Below are 20,253 nucleotides of genomic sequence, written 5' to 3' on the forward strand. Positions count from 1 at the left end.
ATAAAATGACTTTAAAAATAATTCTAAGGTGGGCTCGGTGGCTCAGCCTGTAATCCCATGCCTTTGGGAGGCTGAGGTGAGTGGATTGCCTGAGCCCGTGGGTTCGAGACCCACCTGGGCAACTTGGCGAGACCTCATCACTACAATAAATAAAAAAATCAGCCGGGCGAGGTAGTGCATGACTGTAGTTCCATCTACTTGGAAGGCTGAGACAGAAGGATCACCGGAGCCCAGCAGATCGAGGCAGCAGTGGCTGGGATCAGCCACTGCACTCCAGTCTGGGCAACAGAGTGAGACTCCAACTCAAAACAAACAAACAAACAAACCAACAAACAAAAAATAATTCTACTTAGCAGTTTGTAAACTGTTAGGAGAATGCTTGAAAGATAATTTATTGATATAAAAATATTCAACAGTCATAAAAACTGTGGTTTTTAACAGGAAAGAGGAAACTAGCAAACTTCCCAATTAAGTAATTCTTTATAACTCTCAGTGGCAAGCTCAATTATTTTGGGAAAATTCTATTTCACTGAGTTTAAGGTATCTTAGAATGAAAATGTGCACTGTGTTGCAAAATACTGTGAAGTCAGTCATTTCTCTCTACTACCCAGGTGTCTATTCTGTTCCTGAAAAAAAGAAAATTTTTTACTACCAAAAATGGTTTTTTTTGTTCACGTGTGATTCTATTTTATAGCTTGTGAACCTCCAGTAGTATTTCTTATTGTTCTCTTGTTAGTCTGTCAGAAATTAAGCTAAGGGTTTTTGTTTGTTTTCCTAATAATTTTGGGTACCAACATAACATTGTTTTAAGGAATAATTGAGATAAAGTATATGATATCATCACCATATATCTCAGCATATAATAAATCCTCAGTAAACACAGTATCTTATCATCTTTACTAAGAGATCACCTTATTCTTTTATTCCATTCTCATTTTATGGTTGAATAAAGTGGAGTTGACATGTTCATATCTGAGGAATATTTCTTCTTTCATTCAATGTTATGATCAGGTTCAGATAGCTGAAATTAACATCATTTTTCACTTTTGGAGGGGTAGTTCCTTGGACTTATAGTGAGCAAGAAAAACACTAATCCATACATAACCTAAAAAAGAAAACTCTTAGAAAATTTCCTAATTCTTCATGAGAGATAGCACGTTCTTCACATTAGAGAAGGTCTCCAAACTGATTGCCAGTTATCCTGTTGCATATTTAGCTGTAATTTTTCTTTTAAAGAGGGAATGAAGAAATTCTACTTAATATCTGGAAATGTCTGCCATCTACATACTTTGTGCTGGGTTTCTCATACATTTATACTCTTTTTTCAGGATCCTCACCTTTGTTCCTGACTCTCCTGTGTAAAAGTGATTTCTATGGAGTGGGTCAATGAGACTGCAGTGAAAAAGTTTGTCTTCCTTGGCTTCTCCTCCCTGGCCAGGCTGGAGCAGCTGCTCTTCATTGTCCTCCTGCTCCTCTACCTGTTTACTCTGGGCACCAATGCCATCATCATTTCCACCATTGTGCTAGACAGAGCACTTCATACCCCCATGTATTTCTTCCTCTCCATCCTCTCCTGCTCTGAGACTTGCTACACCTTCGTCATTGTACCCAAGATGCTGGCTGACCTGCTGGCCCAGAAAAAGACTATTTCCTTCCTGGGCTGTGGCATTCAGATGTTTTCCTTCCTTTTCCTAGGCTGTTCTCACTTCTTCCTGCTGGCGGTCATGGGTTATGATCGCTACATGGTCATCTGTAACCCACTGCGCTACACAGTGCTCATGGGACATGGGGTGTGTATGGGACTAGTGGCCGCGGCCTGTTTCTGTGGCTTCACAGTTTCTCTGATCACCACCTCCCTGATATTTCACCTGCCCTTCCACTCCTCTAACCAACTTCATCACTTCTTCTGTGATATACCTCCTGTCCTAAGACTGGCATCTCACCACTCTGGCCTCAGTCAGTTGGTTATATTCATGCTCGGGATATTTGCCTTGGTTATTCCCCTGTCACTTATCCTGGTATCCTACATTCGCATTATCTCTGCCGTTCTAAAAATCGCTACCTCTGCTGGAAGATACAAGACTTTCTCCACTTGTGCCTCCCATCTCATCATGGTAACTGTTCACTATGGTTGTGCCTCTTTCATCTACTTAAGGCCCAAATCTAATTACTCCTCAAGCCAAGACACCCTAATATCTGTGTCTTATACCATCCTTACTCCATTGTTCAATCCAGTGATTTACAACCTGAGAAATAAGAAATTCAAATCAGCCCTTTGAAGAAAAATGGGCCAGACTTTATATCCTGTAAACTAAAGAACCAGTTTAAGCTACTCATGCCTAATATGAGCCAGGCAAAACACATAGTTTCACATATTTTCTCATTGTCCAACTGTAGTATAACATAAGGAATTTGATATATGAGGAGAATGAGGGTCAGAGAGGTTAACACATTCTGGCTTTCTATGGTCAGTGATACTTTAACAAGCCTAAACAGATATAAGAAGGGAGTCGGGAGTGGTGACTCACACTGGTAATCCCAGTACCTTAGGAGGCAGAGGCAAGAGGATTACCTGAGCCCATGTGTTCGAGATCATCCTGAGCAACATGGCAAGACCTCATTTCTACAATAAATCAAAAAAATTAGCTGGGTGTGCTGATGTGCTCCTGTAGTTCCAGTTACTTGGAAGACTGAAGAGGAAGGATCACGTGAATCCAGCAGGTCAAGGCTGTGGTGGCCATGAGTGTGCCACTGCACTTCAGCCTGGGTGACAGAGTGAGACTCTGACTCAAAAAAAAAAAAAAAAAGGATTACTCAGTTCCTGAACAAATTTAATTGTAATTCACTGCTCTAAATCTAAATATTGGTCATTCAAAAACTGCTAAGACAGCAAAGATGTGTCCTCATTGATGAGAACAACTGAGGAAACATAGACACATTTAAGTCATCTAGTTCTCAGGAGAAAGAAGAGAAAACCCATCTATCTCTACCCTCTCATTCCTAAAGATGAGAGGCAGCCTTGGTCCTACAAATTCTGCAGCAGACTTTAGTGGCCCTTTTTGGCTCCTCATTCAACCTACATATTGGAATGTCTTTGCCTTTACTTGGGATTGTTTTGTCTTTCCTTTATTTGAGATTGGAGCCTCTTTATGGAGTCTCCTCCCCATGCATATGTGTGTGTCCTTCCCATACTACCTTGTCTTAATCTCTACATGTATTTCCTGAACATCATACTAATTTGTTCTCTTCAAGGAAGCTAATAGCATTGCATAATTGCTGAAATATCTCAAGTAGTTCTAAGCAAAAAAAAAAAAAAAAAGAGTTAATATTAATAGATGGCTGGAGTCTGAGAATGGCCAGAAAATCCATGGAAAACCTTCCAATGACTCCGTAGCCACAAAAGATTAAGCCAAGAGTCCTTCAGTAGCATGGTTTTATTATCTAGTTTCCACCTTCCTCTTCAGTGTTGTAATTTCTAATGTTGTTATTATACATTTCCTAAATGTGCTCAGTTGTGCACTGTGAAGCTAACCAACAATTTGCTGGTCCCTGAAGTGACATGATTTTGTATTTTCATGTGCTGCTTTTCTGCTTTGAAATAGTTTCTCTTCTTTATTTAATCTATATTCCTAATACCATATTTCAAAACAATCTCAGCTATCACTTACCTGCTAAGCCCTCTCTTGTCTGCCTGTAGCACCCTGCAATGGGATTAGTCTCGTATTTGTATTCTCATGATACCTAGGACCTATTTTTATAATATCTTTTATAATATCAACAAATATTTATTCATTTCTTAGCATGTACCAGATACCATTTTAGTTACCTGATATATATATATATGTATATACAGTCTCTCCCTTCATAGTCCTTATGGTCTTGTTTGAGACATTCCCAGTAAACAGATAAGCTGAGGGAAAAATATCTTATCACTAATTTAAGTCTATTACTGAAGAAAAACTACATATTACATGCAGGGCTGAGAGGAAAAAGTGAAAAAAGAAATCTAATTTAAAATGAATGGTGTGGGGTTTGTCTCCCAGAGAAATTGATATGTATCCTGCAACCTGAGCAGCAAGTGAAAGTCATCAGGTAAAGTAGTTGGTTTGTGCACCCTGAAGCAGGAGTGAAATAAGTTGGAGGTAATCAAAGAAGTTCAGTATAATTGTTTTTTTTTTTAATTTGTATTTTTAATTGGCAAAGAAGATTATACAAGTTTATGATGTACAATATAATTTTTATGATGCTTTGGTATACTTTACATAATGTAGAATCACTAAATCATGTTAATTAACACATGCGTTACCTCACATACTTGTCATTTTTGTGGTGAGGACACTAAAAATCTACTCTCATTAATTTTCAGGTATACAATAGATTGTTATTAGTTACAGTCACAATAATGTACAATATATTTTTAAAAATTATTCCTTCTAACTAAATCTTGTACCTTTTAACCAACATATTGACAACTCTCTAGCCCAGAAAATGACAACTCTCTAGTCTCCCCTCCTTCCCCTCACTGTGGCCTCTGATAACTGCCATTCTACTGTTTCTATGAGTTTGACTCTTTTAGATTTCACATATGAGTGAGATTATTAATGCTTTGTCTTTCTGTGCCTGGTTTATTTTACTTATTGATGTTCTCTGGGTTCATCTACATTGTTGCAAATAATATAATTTCTTTATTTTTAAGGCCAAATAACAGTCTATTGTGTGTATACAATGCATTTTCTTTTTCCATTCATTCATTGATAGAAACAGGCTGATTCTATGCCTTGACTATCATAAATCATGCTATAAAAGACATGAGAATGCAAGTAGCTCTTTGACACAATGATTGCATATCCTTTGGATATATACCAAGTAGCAGTCTTGGTAGATCATACAGTAGTTTCATTTTTAACTTTTCAAGGAAACTTCAACTGCTTCCATAATGGTTATACTAATTTACATTTCTGTAAAGAATGTGTAAACATTCCCTCTTTCCACATCATTTCCAACACTTATCATCTTTCATCTATTTGATAATAACTGTTCTAACAATGTGAGGTGATATCTCTGTGTTTTAATTTGCATTTTCCTGATGATTAGTGAGGTTGAGCATTTTTTCATATACCCGTTGTCCATTTATATGTCTTCTTTTGAGAAATGTCTATTCAGATTCTTTGCCCATTTTTTAATTGGATTATTTGTTGTTTTATCACTGAGCTCTTTAAGTTCCTTATATATTTTTGACATTAACCCCTTATTATATATATGGTTTGCAAGTATTTTTATCCATTCAATCAGTTGCCTCTTTCGTATGTTGATTGTTTTCTTTGCTGTGCAGAAGTTTTTAGTTTGGTATAATTCCATCTACTTATTTTTGCCTTTATTGCCTGTGTTTTGGGGGATATAGCTACTATTTCTTATTTTTTGCAAGGAATTTAAATTCCCAGTTATCATGAATTTATGTATTAGATAGAACCTTTTCAACCCAAGGTCTTGTATAGTGTCTGTCATGTCAGAAATGTTTGTCTTATGAATGGCTATTCCTGTCTTGTCATTTTCTGCTCCCTAGTTTGCTTTGCCATTTTCATGCTTTATGCTAGTGAATATTAACTCCATCCATCCTGGCAGGCAAGCCAAGCACATGGAAGTCATCTTCATCATCTTTTTAAAATTGTTACACCACCCATTAAATCAGTGACTAAGTCCTATAGATTCAACTAGCTAAATTTCCTCAATCACAGTCCTTCTCCATTTCCACAGTATTGTGCGATCTCCTTTGGATTACTGCAACAACTTCAAGTCTGGTTGTCCCCAAACCAATCTTCACACTACTGCCAGGGATATCTTAAAGTTGTTATAAAAATTAAATTAGATAATATATGTTAAACACTAGGAGCCGAGCCTTGAATATACTGAGTACTATTTATTTTATTTTTTAAATAATTTTACTTCAAAGATGTGGTGTACAATTCAGATTTAGGTATACAATGGGTCATTGTACAGGTAAAGTTTGGGCCTCACTTTGGTCCTCACTGCTCCTGGTTTGAGATCAGGTACACTTATTGAGTAATGTGGCCCCCTCCCTCCCCTGGCAGTCTCCCACTACTGCCATTCCCTTTCTTACTGTATTATGGTAAATGTTCAAGGTCTGCTTATGAGTGAGAACATGTGGTACTCAGTTCTTTGTTTCTGTGAGAGCTCACTCAGTATGATAGACTCTAAACCCATCCAAGTTGCTGCAAAGTCTATAATTTTGTTCTTTAGGGCTGCATAATATTCCATCGTGTATGTGTACCACATATTTTTTATCCAGTCAAGTTTCGATGGGCAGCATGCTTGGTTCCAAGTTTTTGCTATTGTGAATAGTGTTGCAATAAACATGATTGAGCAGGTATCTTTTTTTGTGGAGTGATCTGAGTTCCTCTGGGTATATTCCCAGAAGGGGAATTGCTGGGTTGTATAGAAGGTCGATTTCTAGTTCTTTTAGGAATTGCCATGCTGTTTTCCATAGAGGTTGAACTAGTTTTCCTTCCCATCAACTTTGTTGACTTTGAAGATGGAAGAAAGAGAGCATGAGCCAGTGAATGTGTAGGGTCTCTGGAAACTGGAAAAGGCAATTAAAAGACACTTCCTTTTAGGTGTCAAGATTTTCCTTTGGCACCCCCAGAAAGGAACACAGGCATGCATACCCCAGATTCTTATGTCCAAGTTTCTGAATATGTTTTACTTTCTCCCTTCTCTGCAGGTCTTGGCAGAAAACCTCACCATGGTCACTGAGTTCCTGTCGTTGGGATTTTCAAGCCTTGGTGAAATCCAGCTTGCCCTCTTTGTGGTGTTCCTTTTTCTGTATCTAGTCATTCTTAGTGGAAATATCACTATTATCAGTGTCATCCATCTGGGTCAAAGCCTCCACACACCAAAGTACTTCTTTCTTGTCATTCTCTCAACATCTGAGACTTTCTACACCTTTGCCATCCTATCCAAGATGCTCATCAATCTACTTTCGGTGGCCAGGACAATCTTCTTCATGTGTTGTGCCATTCAAATGTTTTTCTTTCTTGGTTTTGCTATCACTAACTGCCTGCTGTTGGGTGTGATGGGTTATGATCACTATGCTGCCATTTGTCACCCTCGGCATTACCCCATTCTTATGAGTTGGCAGGTGTGTGGAAAACTGGCAGCTGTCTGTGGGACTGGAAGTTTCTTGGCCTCCCTTACAGTAGTAAGTTTTGTTTTCAGCCTCCCTTTTTGTAGTGCCAACAAGGTCAATCATTACTTCTGTGACATCTCTCCAGTCATTTGTCTGGCTTGTACCAATACAGATGTTAATGAATTTGTCATATTTATCTGTGGGGTTCTTGTACTTGTGGTTCCCTTTTTCTTTATATGTATTTCTTATCTCTGTATTCTAAGGACTATCCTGAAGATACCCTCAGCTGAGGGCAGATGGAAAGCCTTTCCCACCTGTGTGTCTCACCTCATTGTAGTTATTGTTCATTATGGTTGTGCTTCCTTCATTTACCTGAGGCCTACAGCAAACTATGTGTTCAACAAGGACAGGCTAGTGACAGTGACGTACACCACTGTCACTCCATTACTAAACCCCATGATAAATAGCCTCAGAAACAAGGATGTCCAACTTGCTATCAAAAAAGTGTTGGGCAAGAAAGAATTTCTAAAACTATAAAATTGAAAGATAAATTTTAATTTCATAATAATGTAATTTTTATTGCATGCATATTATATCTGGAACAAATCCATTGAAATAACAGGACTCGTTCAGATACACATCATGAAATATATTTTTCTCCACACAATCTCTTTGAAACCAACTTACAGGTCAGCATTTTTCAGCTTCTCACATGGAATCTCAGGGCGCTCTTCAAATTTAAACACCCGGTCCACTGCAATAGCTAAATGTCCAAACTTTATTTAAGATAATTTGTCTTCCTTTTTGATGTGTTGAACTTTGAGTTGGGAAGCATGCATTGAGGCAATGGAAGTTGATATATATTAGCTCTGTTAGCAACCATTTCTTTTTCTGCTTATTTCAGTGACTGAGTCCCCAGGAATTACACTGGGAAGGGAGGCATAAATGGAGGAACAGTCTTACTTGACTACTACTGTTACACTCTAGCACTGGTGCTCTCAGACTTTGGGAGCTTTTGTGGTTGTTAGAGTAATTCCTCACAGGAATTTCTGCTACATTTCTTGTAATAAGGTTGAAGGTGTCTCTGGTTGACAGCTTGTGAATTTTCCTTTTAATTCTGAAAGTTCAGTATTGTTCTGAGTCACATGACTTCTGGAGGTTTTATTGAACTAAGTTATTTTTAAGTAATTCCAGAATGACTTTCTCCCAAATGGCCACTGTCTGATTCAAAAGAAAATTTTGAACAACCTTGCTACCCACAGTCAGTTGAACTGCAGGTATCTTTAAGCTCTGGTATTTCAGGTCAATAACACCAGGGTCTTACATCCAGACTTCTCAGGTAGACTCATAACAATCCTCTTGTCCCCTTACCTTCAGAATTTATATATCAAAGTCTTGAAGTAGTTTCTACTCTTGAGGGGAGATACAGCATCAGGAAATCCAACAGTTTCCTCCAAAGACTATATTTCCTCTCTCTTTTTTATCTTTTATTTTTGGGGAGTAGTTGGCACAATTTCTTCCCTCAACTTTTGTGTTTCTATTAAAAATAAGCTAGAAAAACTTAATTTTTGATACCATGTGACACTAATAAAATGTTATGATGTGTTCATTGGTAACTATGGAGTTCAGTAAATTACTGTCTATCTAAAGAGTCAAAATAGTTGACCTGACCATGGATAGACATGGATGATAATCTTAATCACTCTAGGTCACATATTACAGCACACAATGTTTTGGAAATCTGTTGAAAGCTATGTACCTAATACATGAAACTGTCTAGATGAGCATATTGGGGGGGAACCTTGCTTATAATCTAAGGAGTTTACAGAATATTATAAAGTCCACCCATGGACCCAATTTATAAGAGTCCTTCTGCAAGGTCAGACTCATCTAAGCCATTTAAATTTATTTATTTATTTTTACCATTTTATCTTTTCCTTTTTACTTTTAACATTTTGTTATAGTGTGCCTTTTTAATTGATTCAAATATTATTTTCATTCTCATGTCACAGATTTTACATTGCTTATAATTTGAATGTAAAGGCAGGAGAAATTAATTGTCATCCCTGTTGCTACTTCCTAGATCTCCTTAATGGATTTAACCTCCTTTTTAAACACTGAATTTCAGAAAAACTTACCATGGAGCAAACAGAGAAACTATCCTGGTTAAGATAGCATGTACAATTAGCTAGAGTAATCCTATTTTACGTCACATTCATTAAAAATGTAGGAAGTGCAACTGTGCAGTCTAGAATTTAATGTTTCTGAATATAGAATATGTAGACATTAGAAAAACTAAATTCTATACTATCTTACACCTGACATCTTCAGCAACATCATAAAAATTACTGAGCTTTGTGTTCAACACTAATGTATAGAACATTTTCTTCAGCATCCTGACATTAATGTGATGTAATATTTTGTTCCATTTACTTTATGGATCTAATTTTCTATTACCTTTTTGGTGTATGTGCCTCCTGAGTATCTTTTTTATTACTAAAAACATGGAAGAGTTGAAATGATCTTTAAGAACAGATTATAATGATAGTTAGAAGAATAATACTTCTACAAAAAAAAACAATTTGCAGTAGTAGAAGAATGGCTGCATTAATCATTATATAAGAGGCTATTAGCAATTAGCAGGTAAACCAGAATGGCCATACTGGATATCATATCTATTCATTTAGGATTGTAAGGTAAGATTCTCATAAAGAATGCTCTTGTGCTGGCCTAGGAACCAAAATATTATCATTTAGAAAGACCATCATCTCCTTTTGTCTAATGTAAAGCACTATCCACCATCAAAGTTTTTTTCCATTTTCATCTATTTCATAACATATTTTCTGATTTCCATTCTTCAAACACCATAGCAATGAAAGCTGCATTTATGACTTCTTACAAAGCTTTGACTTATTAAGGTGATTATGTCTATATCTTGTTTCCTTTACCAGATGATTAGTGATGTGAAAAGGAAGTATTTAATCAGATCCATATATTAACTCCTCCCAATGTCTTCTATATCCCAGACACAATAACGTCATTCAGTAGATAACCAATAAGTGTCTCTTAATGTTAAATGTATAAATTATTGCTCTACCTAAGTAGAGCATATAAAAATACACAGGAGCCGGGTTCGGTGGCTCAGCCTGTAATCCCGCACCTTTGGGAGGCTGAAGTGAGTGGATTGCCTTAGCCCGTGGGTTCGAGACCCGCCTGGGCAGGCGAGACCTCATCTCTACAATAAAATCAAATAATTAGCCGGGCGTGGTAGCACATGCCTGTAATTCCGGCTACTCAGAAGGCTGAGGCAGAAGGATCGCCTGAGCCCAGCAGGTCGAGGCTGCGGTTGCACTCCAGTCTGAGCGACAGAGTGAGAATCCAACTCAAAAAAAAAAAAAAACCACAGGAAAGTATAGTGATATCTCCAAAACTTAGTAATTTAAAATAATGTTGATCATTTACTTTGCTCATAAATCTCCAAATTTGGGAGGGCTTGAGAGGATGACTTGTCTCTGACTCATACAATCTCAATTGGGTTGTTCAACTAACATTGAAGAATCTACTTTCAAGATGGCTCACTCACATGGCTAGCAAGATGGCACTGGCTGATGGCCAAGAGCTGAGATGGGCTACAGATTGTGTCACTTCCTCTCCATGTGACCCTTGCCATAGAGTTCCTTAGACTTTCTCACAGAATGATGATGGGGTTCAAGGAATACACATTCCAAAATACATAGTGGAACCTGCTAGTTTTTTAAGGCATAACATCAACAGGTTGCCTGCTCCTTATGCCAAGATACAGTGGTGAGACAGGCACAGGATGACTGCAATACATACTTCCTTTTGAAAAGAGAAGGAAAGAGGCCATGGCAGTCACTGGTCCACAGCAATTCTAAAATTCAGCTGAACACATGTTGCCAGTACCTTGATTAAGACGCAGTCTTGTTTCCTGGGAATTATTTCTATAGCTCTTGGCTTCAACCTATGTGGTTTTCCCTCACTTCTTGATCATCTTTCCTTATTTATAAAACATAGACACTATTTGAAGATAAATAATTTTCTCAGTCTGCACCTTCATATAAGAAAATTGAAGGTCCAAAGTTCTGTTTATTTTTCTTGTCTCTGTACCTTTTAGCACACATTGATAAAATGCTGTGAAAATTTTTTGTGAGTTTCTTAGGTGTCAACTTGTAAATTAACTCCACCAGAAAAAAGTCTCACCCACATTTTTTTTTATTATGGGCCACTTGTGAAGCTACTGTATGATCATTCCCCTAAGATTCTTAAAGAGACATTTCATTTAACTTAGAAAATGTATGCCCTTAAGATACTTAATCTTATGAACATAACCTAAAATATTTCTGAGTTCTAACAAAAGGTCTTATAGCCACATTCTTGAGATCTTTATCTTGAGGCAGCAGTAGTACCTTGGGATTGTAGTTTCAGGGTCTTTGTTGAGAGAGATTGTAGATGAGAAACATCTTTATTTCGAAGCCCAGCAAGTTCTGGATTTGTTATATTTCTTCTAAAGTCTTCTCAGAAGCGTAAGCAGCTTACTTTTTAAAATTTTTATTTATTTTTAATCGGAAAAGTATAGTTGTGCATATTCATGAGATACACAGTGATGTTTCAATATATATATAGCTATCATATTCAGGTAATTAACATATCATTATCTGAAACATTTATCATTTCTTTGTGGTGAGAATGTTAATATCCATTTTCTAGCTCTTTGAAATTATATACTATATTATTGTTAACTATAATCATTCTACAGTGGTATAGAACACTAAAACTTTTATTTAGCTCAATTTTTGTATCATTTAACAAATCTCTCTATCCCTTTGTTCTCCCTACTGTTTCCAGCTTCTAGTATCCTCTGTTCTCGCTTATATTTTATCATTGATTGGAATTTTCTATACTGTTTCTACAAATGTTTCCAGGAAGACAATGAATTTGCTAAGTAAATATTCTATTTTCCAGGCTATAGCATGTGATCATGCTGACAATCTTTCCAATGAGGATAATTATTCCCATTTTACCTACCTCTCATAACATTTTTTCTTCAAATTCTTATTAGGAGTTGCCTCCTGACCTGTCCACCTTTCAGTCACAGACTCCCCAAGCCCTTACAGATGCTTCATGCCACCAATTCTAAAATTAATGCAAATGTTTTAAGTTTTGTTATAACAGTGCACTACCATTAGATATCAATTCTGTTCTCATTATTTATTACTGAATAACAAACCACCGAGAACTTTAGTTGTTTAACTTAACAATAATTATTGTGCACATGAATATGTAATTTTGGCAGGGCTCACTGGGAACTGTTTGAATCTGCTTTATGTGAGATCATCTTGGATGGATCAACTGGGCTTTAAAGAGTCACTTTCAAGATTGCTCACTTATTTGCCTGGTTTGCTCATGTTGGCTATTAACTCTTTGCTCAGCTGAGGTTGTTGACCAGAACCTTAGTTTCGCACCACATAGATTCTTCAAGAGCTGCTTGAGTTTCCTCAAAACATGGTAGCCTGGGCACAAAGTGAAAGCTCAGAAAATCAAATTTCTAAACTCTAGAAACCAGGTTTGCAAATGGACACAGCACCACTTTTGCTATAATCTATTGGTCAGATTAATCACTTCTCCTAACTAGACTTGGGGGGATTGGGTATATATACCAACCTTCTAGTGAGAAGTGTTAAAAAAAAAAAAGCAATAAATAAAGACAATTGGATTATGGAGAAAAATGTGACAGTGCCTTGGTAGAGGTGCAGCTACCTTCAGTGTGGCTATCTTTAATTGGCTGCATGCCTCAAAGAAAGGTAAAGCCTTGGTTGAGTGGGTGGCTCATGCCTGTAATCTCAGAACTTTGAGAAGTGGAGGCAAGAGGATTGCCTCAGTCCAGGGGTTTGAGACAAGTTTGAGCAACTGGGAGAAACCGCATCTCTGCAATAAATTTAAAAACTTATCTAGGCATGGTGGCACATGTCTGTAGTTCCAGTCACTTGGGAGGCTGAGGCAGAAGGATCTCTGAGCCTAGTAGATTGAGGCTGCAGTGGTCGTGAGCATGTCACTGTACTCCAACCTGGGTGACAGAGTGAGACTCTAACTCAAAATAAATAAATAAGTAGGTAAGTAAATAAATAAATAAATGAAAGGTGAAGCCTTTGGCTAAATCTCTTGGCAAAATATTTTCTGAAAATCTAGCCATTGTTCCAATCTCTAATATAATTGAAGAAAAAAGTCATCAAAAGTTTCTCAGTAAATTACCTGGGCTTTTCTCCTACTTTCCCATTTCAGCAGCATCTCTGACATGACTCATACAAAAGCAGTTCACATGATCCCCTCAGAGAACGATCCATGATGGTCTAGCATTTGCCCTATTTTCAACCCAAGTGTCTGGACTTACTATAAGAATGAATTAACAAGCAACCTAAAATGGGGGAAGCTGATGGTATCTGCTCAGCCCTCCACCAAAGCATGGTCACATGTTTCTCCGTAACCTAAATTTTCTTTATTTATTGAACACATGTTTACCAAATTCACATTGTAGTTCAGAAACAAACCTATTTCTTATGGGTCTAAAAATTTTATGCTGTTGCTGCTATTCTAATATTCTGTCCTACGTTCTTTGTATATGTTTTTCCTCTCTTCTAGCTTTCAGAGATAGGAATGCCTTAAAAAAAGAATATTTTCTCTAACTTCAGAATGAAAATTTGGAGGCATTAAGTAGAAAAACTCAAGGGAGGTGGTATCATTGTTGTCTGTTTTAACCTCTTTAATAAGTTCCTAGATAATTTCTAAGAAGAGTCATCTAATCCCCACAATGTATTAGAAAGGGACTTTTCTTTGTCCAACAAATTCTCCTACTGTATTACTATGGTTCCACTTACTAATTGGGAATTAGGACCAAGTATTGGGCACCAGGTGGTAATTAGCTCCCTGTGGAGGTGGGGATCTCAATTACCAACTAAGACATGGAGACCATGGCTAATGTAAAAAGGAAAGATCATTGGTGATATTCATTTATTCAATTCATGAATTACTCATGGAGAAGAGGCAAAGGTAAAAAAATTTTGTGTGTGAAGTAATGTCATTTTCTTATTCGATTCTAGGGAGTTCTTGGAAGATGAAAAACCCTGAAGCACCATGACAGGGATAACAATTTTGGTAAATTTCACCAAAAAAAAATGTCACAAGTGTCTATAGGTGTCTGAGAATGAATAAACTGGAATGCCACAGGACACTAGAATTCTAATTTTTAAAAAATGTAAACTTTGAATTTTTACTTAGAGACTTTAACTTCTATTATTGAGAAGATCAGTGAAAGCCAAGTTATTTATTTGTATGTCAAAAAATACTAAAGTTTCCCATGGGTTAGTGATCTGTTTATCCCAAGTTATTAATAATGGAAAATAGGAATTCTGTTAAAAGAAAGAAAATCTGGATAGTGGAAAATGAAAAGATTAAAAATTGAGACCAAGGCCAGGAGGAAGGCAGGCACATAGGATAAGTCTTGATTACTTCCTAGATAGGATGCAGTATTAGTCTTAGAAAGAATGAAGAAAAAAAATTATAGAAAACCTGTAATGTATGAGGAACATAGAAGTGTTTTTCACTTAGCGGCACATAGTGGTACACAGGAATTCAAGCTGCTATGAAATGAGCTAATTTAGATCATTATTATTTCATTAATAAACTATTTCATTAATTTATCAAGTGTTTATATGTAATTAATTTAAATATTGGATGAAGTTCTGAGGATACATAAGGAATAAGGCATTATTTGTATCCTTGAGGCTTTCAAATCTACTGGAGAGACAGGAAAAATAATTTTGATATAATATGTTTAATATTTTGATAAAGACACATCAGCTTTAGATTACTAAGAAGGGATGTGAAAACTCTTCTAGACAGATTAGAGGAAGTTCAATAATTGGTGACTTTAAAAATGTGAAGAATGAGTAAACTACAGATGAAGGGAGGCTGTGATTCTCTCTCTCTCTCTCTGTCTCTTTCTCTCTCTCATAGTGAAGTCATGAAACACAGAGACATGTAAAGGAAACTAAGTATTTCAGGACAGTTTCTGTGTCATAAAATAGTAAATACAGCTGCCTTAATAACTAGTTTAAGGTAATTTAGCTTTACCTTATATGTGGTAAAGAGTAACTGAGCAGTGTAATGTGAAAAATCAATTTTCTATTTCCAGTTGTTAGAAGATAATCTAAGTACCCTATATTTCTTCTTTCTTTCTTTTAACCTCTTATTTGTCAAAGATTTTCTTTCAACCTGTAGTACATTTACCTCCAAGTTCAGAACATTATTTCATAATACCAATTATTTTATACAAACTTTTAACTAGATTAAGTAATGACAAAGGTTTCCATAGTAAAATTTATTTTCAACTTTTAGTTTCCACAGAGATTCCAAGGACAATTTTGAAAGAACAATAATTGATGGGGTGGTAGGTTATGGAATAGTTATTGAATAAAGTGGCCTCACTTTTCTTTCAAGAATTCAAACATTTTGCATACCTAGTCACTGTTAACACTGCAGATGATCATATAAATGAGAAAATACCCAAAGAAAGGAAACATGAAAAATGAAAAAGTATAAATGGTGTCTCAGGAAGACTGCTAATGAGGACTTTGTTCTAGTCAAATACATGGTTTGTATTCCTTATTTGTAAAGGTTAGAGATAACTCAATTCGAAAATATATAGAAGTAATTGTGAAGCTCTTGCTCTAATCCCATTTCAAAATTTTGTTAAAATTTTGTCTAAGCAAAGCAACAGATAATAATAGTGATTTAGTTACTGGTTAAGGACTTCAAACCTCAAAATAAGGTGTTTTTAAAATTACAAATGTTTAGCTGGTGGAATAACAGGGGAGACTATTTGATCATCAGAAATGATAAAAAGGTAGCAGAACAGAAGATCCACTGAAAATGCTGCTATCTTATTCACCATTTCTGACTATCAAATAGTCCCCCCCCATTATCTCACTGGTAGTTATGAGTGAAAAGATAGATTCCAGAAAAGTATAAACAACCTAGAATATGTTATATGAGGATCAGTTGGCTTGGTAATATGAAAGAATTTTTCCTATATAAAGACAACTGTTTTACTACTGTGAAGAATGGTGCAGAATGGAAAGAGGAAATCCAGGGAGTTTTTAAATAATGCTATAGTTAAGCAAGAGATAATTCCTTGCAGAAAAGAAGAAATAAATCCTAGAAGTATTTCAGAACAAAAATAGATTAAATGTGGAGGATGAGAAAAATGATGGGTTTAAACATGTCTTAAAAACTTACAGCTTAGATGACTAAGAGTATTTTGAAACAATTTACTGAGATATAGAAGCTAGATAAAGAAAAGTATTGGGCAGGAGGAGAGAATAAGAATGTTTTCATCAAAATATATGTAATCTAGTACCAGTAATGATAACTGTTAGAGGCTTTAGGAAAGATATCTGAGTCTTCCTATTCAGAATACAGGTCCTGGGAATGACAGCCTGTTGGATCTCCAAGTCAGGTATATAAATAGTTAGATGTATGATAAAAATGGACAAAACTAAATTATTCTAGCCATGTGCTTTCTGTAAGGAGAAATCAGTTCTATTCTACCATAAATGTCTGTAGAGGAGTCATAAGTCTAGTTCTAAGCAGTAGTTCAAAATCAATCAGTTTTAATGAATGACTACGTGAAAATGGTATATATAGTTAGCAGTAAAAGGGAACTATGTTCTTTAAGAGCAAGCCACACAAAGACAGATCAATGTATGTTGCCTTAGATGAAGAATGGATTAAAAGCAGGTGTGTGGGGAAGTGAATCCTCAGATATTGATGCTATTGTTTATTGATACACTTATCCATACTCGAGATAAAATTATGATCATTTAAAATAATAATTAATGTAGATAAAGGTTTTTATGAGAATTAGATTACAGTAGTACCCCCCTATCAGCAGGAAATATGCTCCAAGACCCCCAGTGGATTCCTAAAACTGTGAATAATATTGAACCCTAAATATACTATTTTTCCTATATATACCTATGTAAGTTTTAATTTATAAGTTAGACCCAGCAAAAAATTAACAATAATAAAATAGAACAATCATAACACTATGCTAGTATCACTACTCTTCTGTTTGGAGACTTTGTTAAGTAAAATAAGTGTTATTTGAACATAAGCACTGAAAAATCACAACAGTCAATGTGATAGCCAAGATGGCTACTGAGGGACTAATGGATGGGTGGCATATAAAGTGCAATATACTGGACAAAAAGGCAATTCTTATCCTGGGTGGGATGAAGCAGAACTGTGTGAGATTTCATCATGCTACACAAAACAGAGCATAATTTAAAACTTACAAGTTTATTTTTGGAATTTTCCATTTAGCATTTTTGGACCATGGTTGACCACAGGAGTTTGAAACTGAAGAAAGCAAAATCGCAGATAAGAGGGAACTGCTGTACTAAAAAATTAGGTAGGGGTTACATAAGTCTCCAGTAGGAGGCCTGAAGGATAGGCTTTATTTAAGTAAGTGACACACCTCACTGTTCACGTGAACATTCGTACCCAAATTCACTGCTAAAATCAACAGCAGAAAAATAGCAGTTTGGGTACATATCAATTTAGAGTGACGAGTGGATGATTTGCAATTATTTTTTCTCTCCCAGACCAATTGTTTCTCATTCAAACAAGACTGGCATGGCAACTTTATGAGGGTAAGTTTCCCCACTTTCTCAGTTCAAAGGTTTCTGGACCTGGTCACAAATTTATTCTGTGGGATCAACTCTTCATGGCCAATTCCTCTTCTGTCACTGAATTCCTACTGCTGGGTTTTTCCAGCCTTGGAGAATTGCAGCTTGTCCTCTTTGTGGTCTTTCTCTGCCTCTATCTGATCATCTTGAGTGGAAACATCACCATCATCTCAGTCATCCACTTGGATCACAGCCTCCACACACCCATGTACTTCTTTCTAGGTGTCCTTTCTACCTCTGAGATCTTCTACACAATTGTTATACTGCCTAAGATGCTTATCAACCTGCTTTCTGTACTCAGGACACTTTCTTTTGTGAGTTATGCCACCCAGATGTTCTTCTTCCTTGGTTTTGCTGTCACTAATTGCCTGCATCTGGGAGTGATGGGTTATGATCGTTATGCTGCCATCTGCCAGCCTTTGCATTACCTCGTTCTCATGAGCTGGAGAGTATGTGGACAACTGGCAGCAACTTGCATTGTTAGTGGCTTCTTAATATCTCTGGTGGGAACAACTTTGGTCTTTAGCCTCCCATTCTGTGGCTCTAACAAAGTCAACCACTACTTTTGTGATATTTCCCCAGTCATCCATCTCACCTGTGCTGAAAGCTACATCAATGAACTGGTCAGCTTCATCTGTGGGGTCTTGGTGCTTGTCGTGCCCTTGATCTTCATCTGCATTTCATATAGTTTCATTGTCCACACCATCCTAAAGATCCCATCTGTTGAAGGCAAGAAAAAGCCTTCTCCACCTGTGCGTCCCATCTCTTTGTGGTCATTGTCCATTATGGCTGTGCTTATTTTGTCTATCTGCGACCCTCAGCCAAATATATATCAGACAAAGACAGGCTGGTGACAGTGACTTATACTATCATCACCCCACTATCGAACCCCATGATGTACAGTTAAGTAACAAAGATGTACAGCTGGCCATTAGGAAAATGATTGGGAAGACTGGGTTTCCTCTTCAGATTTTATAATCAGAACACTTTTCAACAGTACAGTCATAATTGGTCGAATTGTGTCACTAATTGTCATGAGAGTTTCTAATTTATTCATCCGTCTGTGTGGTCTTAGATGAGGTGTTTGACATTTTGAGCCTTCGTGTTCTTCTTTGTAAAGCAGGGATGATGACAGTTCTCCTCAGAGTTCTTGTAAAGTATCTGGTGGTAAAGGGTAACTTTCCTCCTCTTTCACTTCTTTTCTAGATTTATAACTCTCAAAAAGGTTTTAGCAACCATCATCATCTTGTGTCCTATATTTGTCTAGCTTGTTCAAAAATTCTGAATTTACTCTTAAAGATTATGTTCAGCTTAAAATGAGGTGCTCAGGCCTCAAGGTGTCTCACATCTAGTAGTATGAGCAGGAACAAGTGTTACTATACTATTAATTGGATAATTTAAGATTGGACACTGGTTAGGCCATGAAGTTAGTCATGATTTTTCTCTGAATCTAAATTTTAATATACGGAAAATAAGGATAATGCAATTTGCCTTTTCTATTTCAAAGGGGTTTTGTAAATAATATAAAAGAAAGCATGCATAAAGTTAAAACTGTATACAATGTAAGACTCATATGAAACAAGGCTTTGCACAACTTTGTGAGGACTATTTCACACTCCAAAAATGGTATTTGGGGGTGCTTTTTCTTACCACTAATTTGAATCACTTTTTATGTAACATAGAAGTTATATAAATGAATGATATAGAATGATTAATCAACTTTTCTCATCTTAGACTGAAGGCCCTGTCTATGTGGCCTTCCACATGAAATGTATTGAAAGGGAGCGACTCAGTTTCAAATTTATTACCAGAATACATAATATAAGCGAGAGAAGGACTTTGGTAGTCATCTTGCCCTATCTCTCACATGTACAGATGAGATTGGGTACGTTTAAGGTGATATGACCATAGATTCTTACATGTACAGAAAGTCCTTCATCAAAATCTTCGAGGAAAGTCAGCTTCTACGGACTAGGTATCAACAGCTTCACAAAATGTATGTACCCATTAAACTCAGCTCTTATTGTTTCCTCTAATTACTAATGCTTTGCCTCTGTGATTTTCATGCATTCTGCCTCTTGTGTCATCCAGTGAGTCTAATTCTGGTTCACAGATATTTGAAACTGTTATGATAACAATCTGACCTTTTTCATTACTCATGTGACCTGAATTTCAGATGCCTCACCATCTTGGGTGTTGTTCTCTAGCTATGCTGAGGGTTATTAATATTCTTTTTAAAGTATAATATTTATATGTATTTATATGTATGAAGTTTATATTTCATCTATGACCCCCCTTTCTAAGGTATAATGTAACTCTATTATCCTCTGTTAATTTTATTTAGAT

At 36.4% G+C, this 20,253-nt stretch overlaps 2 protein-coding genes and 1 pseudogene across 2 annotated transcripts; all 3 read left to right on the forward strand.

Moving 5' to 3' along the window:
• Positions 1-1,373: 1,373 nt before the first annotated feature.
• Positions 1,374-2,279, forward strand: LOC103261782 (olfactory receptor 10K1). Its single transcript, XM_008059363.1, has one exon. The coding sequence runs from the start codon at positions 1,374-1,376 to the stop codon at positions 2,277-2,279; it is 906 nt and encodes a 301-aa protein (XP_008057554.1).
• Positions 2,280-2,428: 149 nt separating this feature from the next.
• Positions 2,429-7,681, forward strand: LOC103261783 (olfactory receptor 10R2). Its single transcript, XM_008059364.2, has 2 exons — positions 2,429-2,467; positions 6,662-7,681. The coding sequence occupies exons 1-2, from the start codon at positions 2,429-2,431 to the stop codon at positions 7,679-7,681; spliced, it is 1,059 nt and encodes a 352-aa protein (XP_008057555.2).
• Positions 7,682-17,945: 10,264 nt separating this feature from the next.
• LOC103261785 lies at positions 17,946-18,885 on the forward strand (annotated as a pseudogene).
• The last annotated feature ends 1,368 nt before the right edge of the window (positions 18,886-20,253 follow it).

Source organism: Carlito syrichta, unplaced genomic scaffold (genome assembly GCF_000164805.1).
Source record: "Carlito syrichta isolate Samal-C Ts95f unplaced genomic scaffold, Tarsius_syrichta-2.0.1 Scaffold304005, whole genome shotgun sequence".
NCBI lineage: Eukaryota > Metazoa > Chordata > Mammalia > Primates > Tarsiidae > Carlito > Carlito syrichta.

What these genes read in the sequence shown, in the direction of transcription:
- LOC103261782 (XM_008059363.1), top strand. Translation starts at nt 1,374, where the DNA reads ATGGAGTGGGTCAATGAGACTGCAGTGAAAAAGTTTGTCTTCCTTGGC.
- LOC103261783 (XM_008059364.2), top strand. Translation starts at nt 2,429, where the DNA reads ATGAGGGTCAGAGAGGTTAACACATTCTGGCTTTCTATG. An exon ending in ACACATTCTGGCTTTCTATG is followed by an intron (nt 2,468 to 6,661) that starts GTCAGTGATACT and finishes TGGCACCCCCAG; the next exon opens with AAAGGAACACAGGCATGCAT.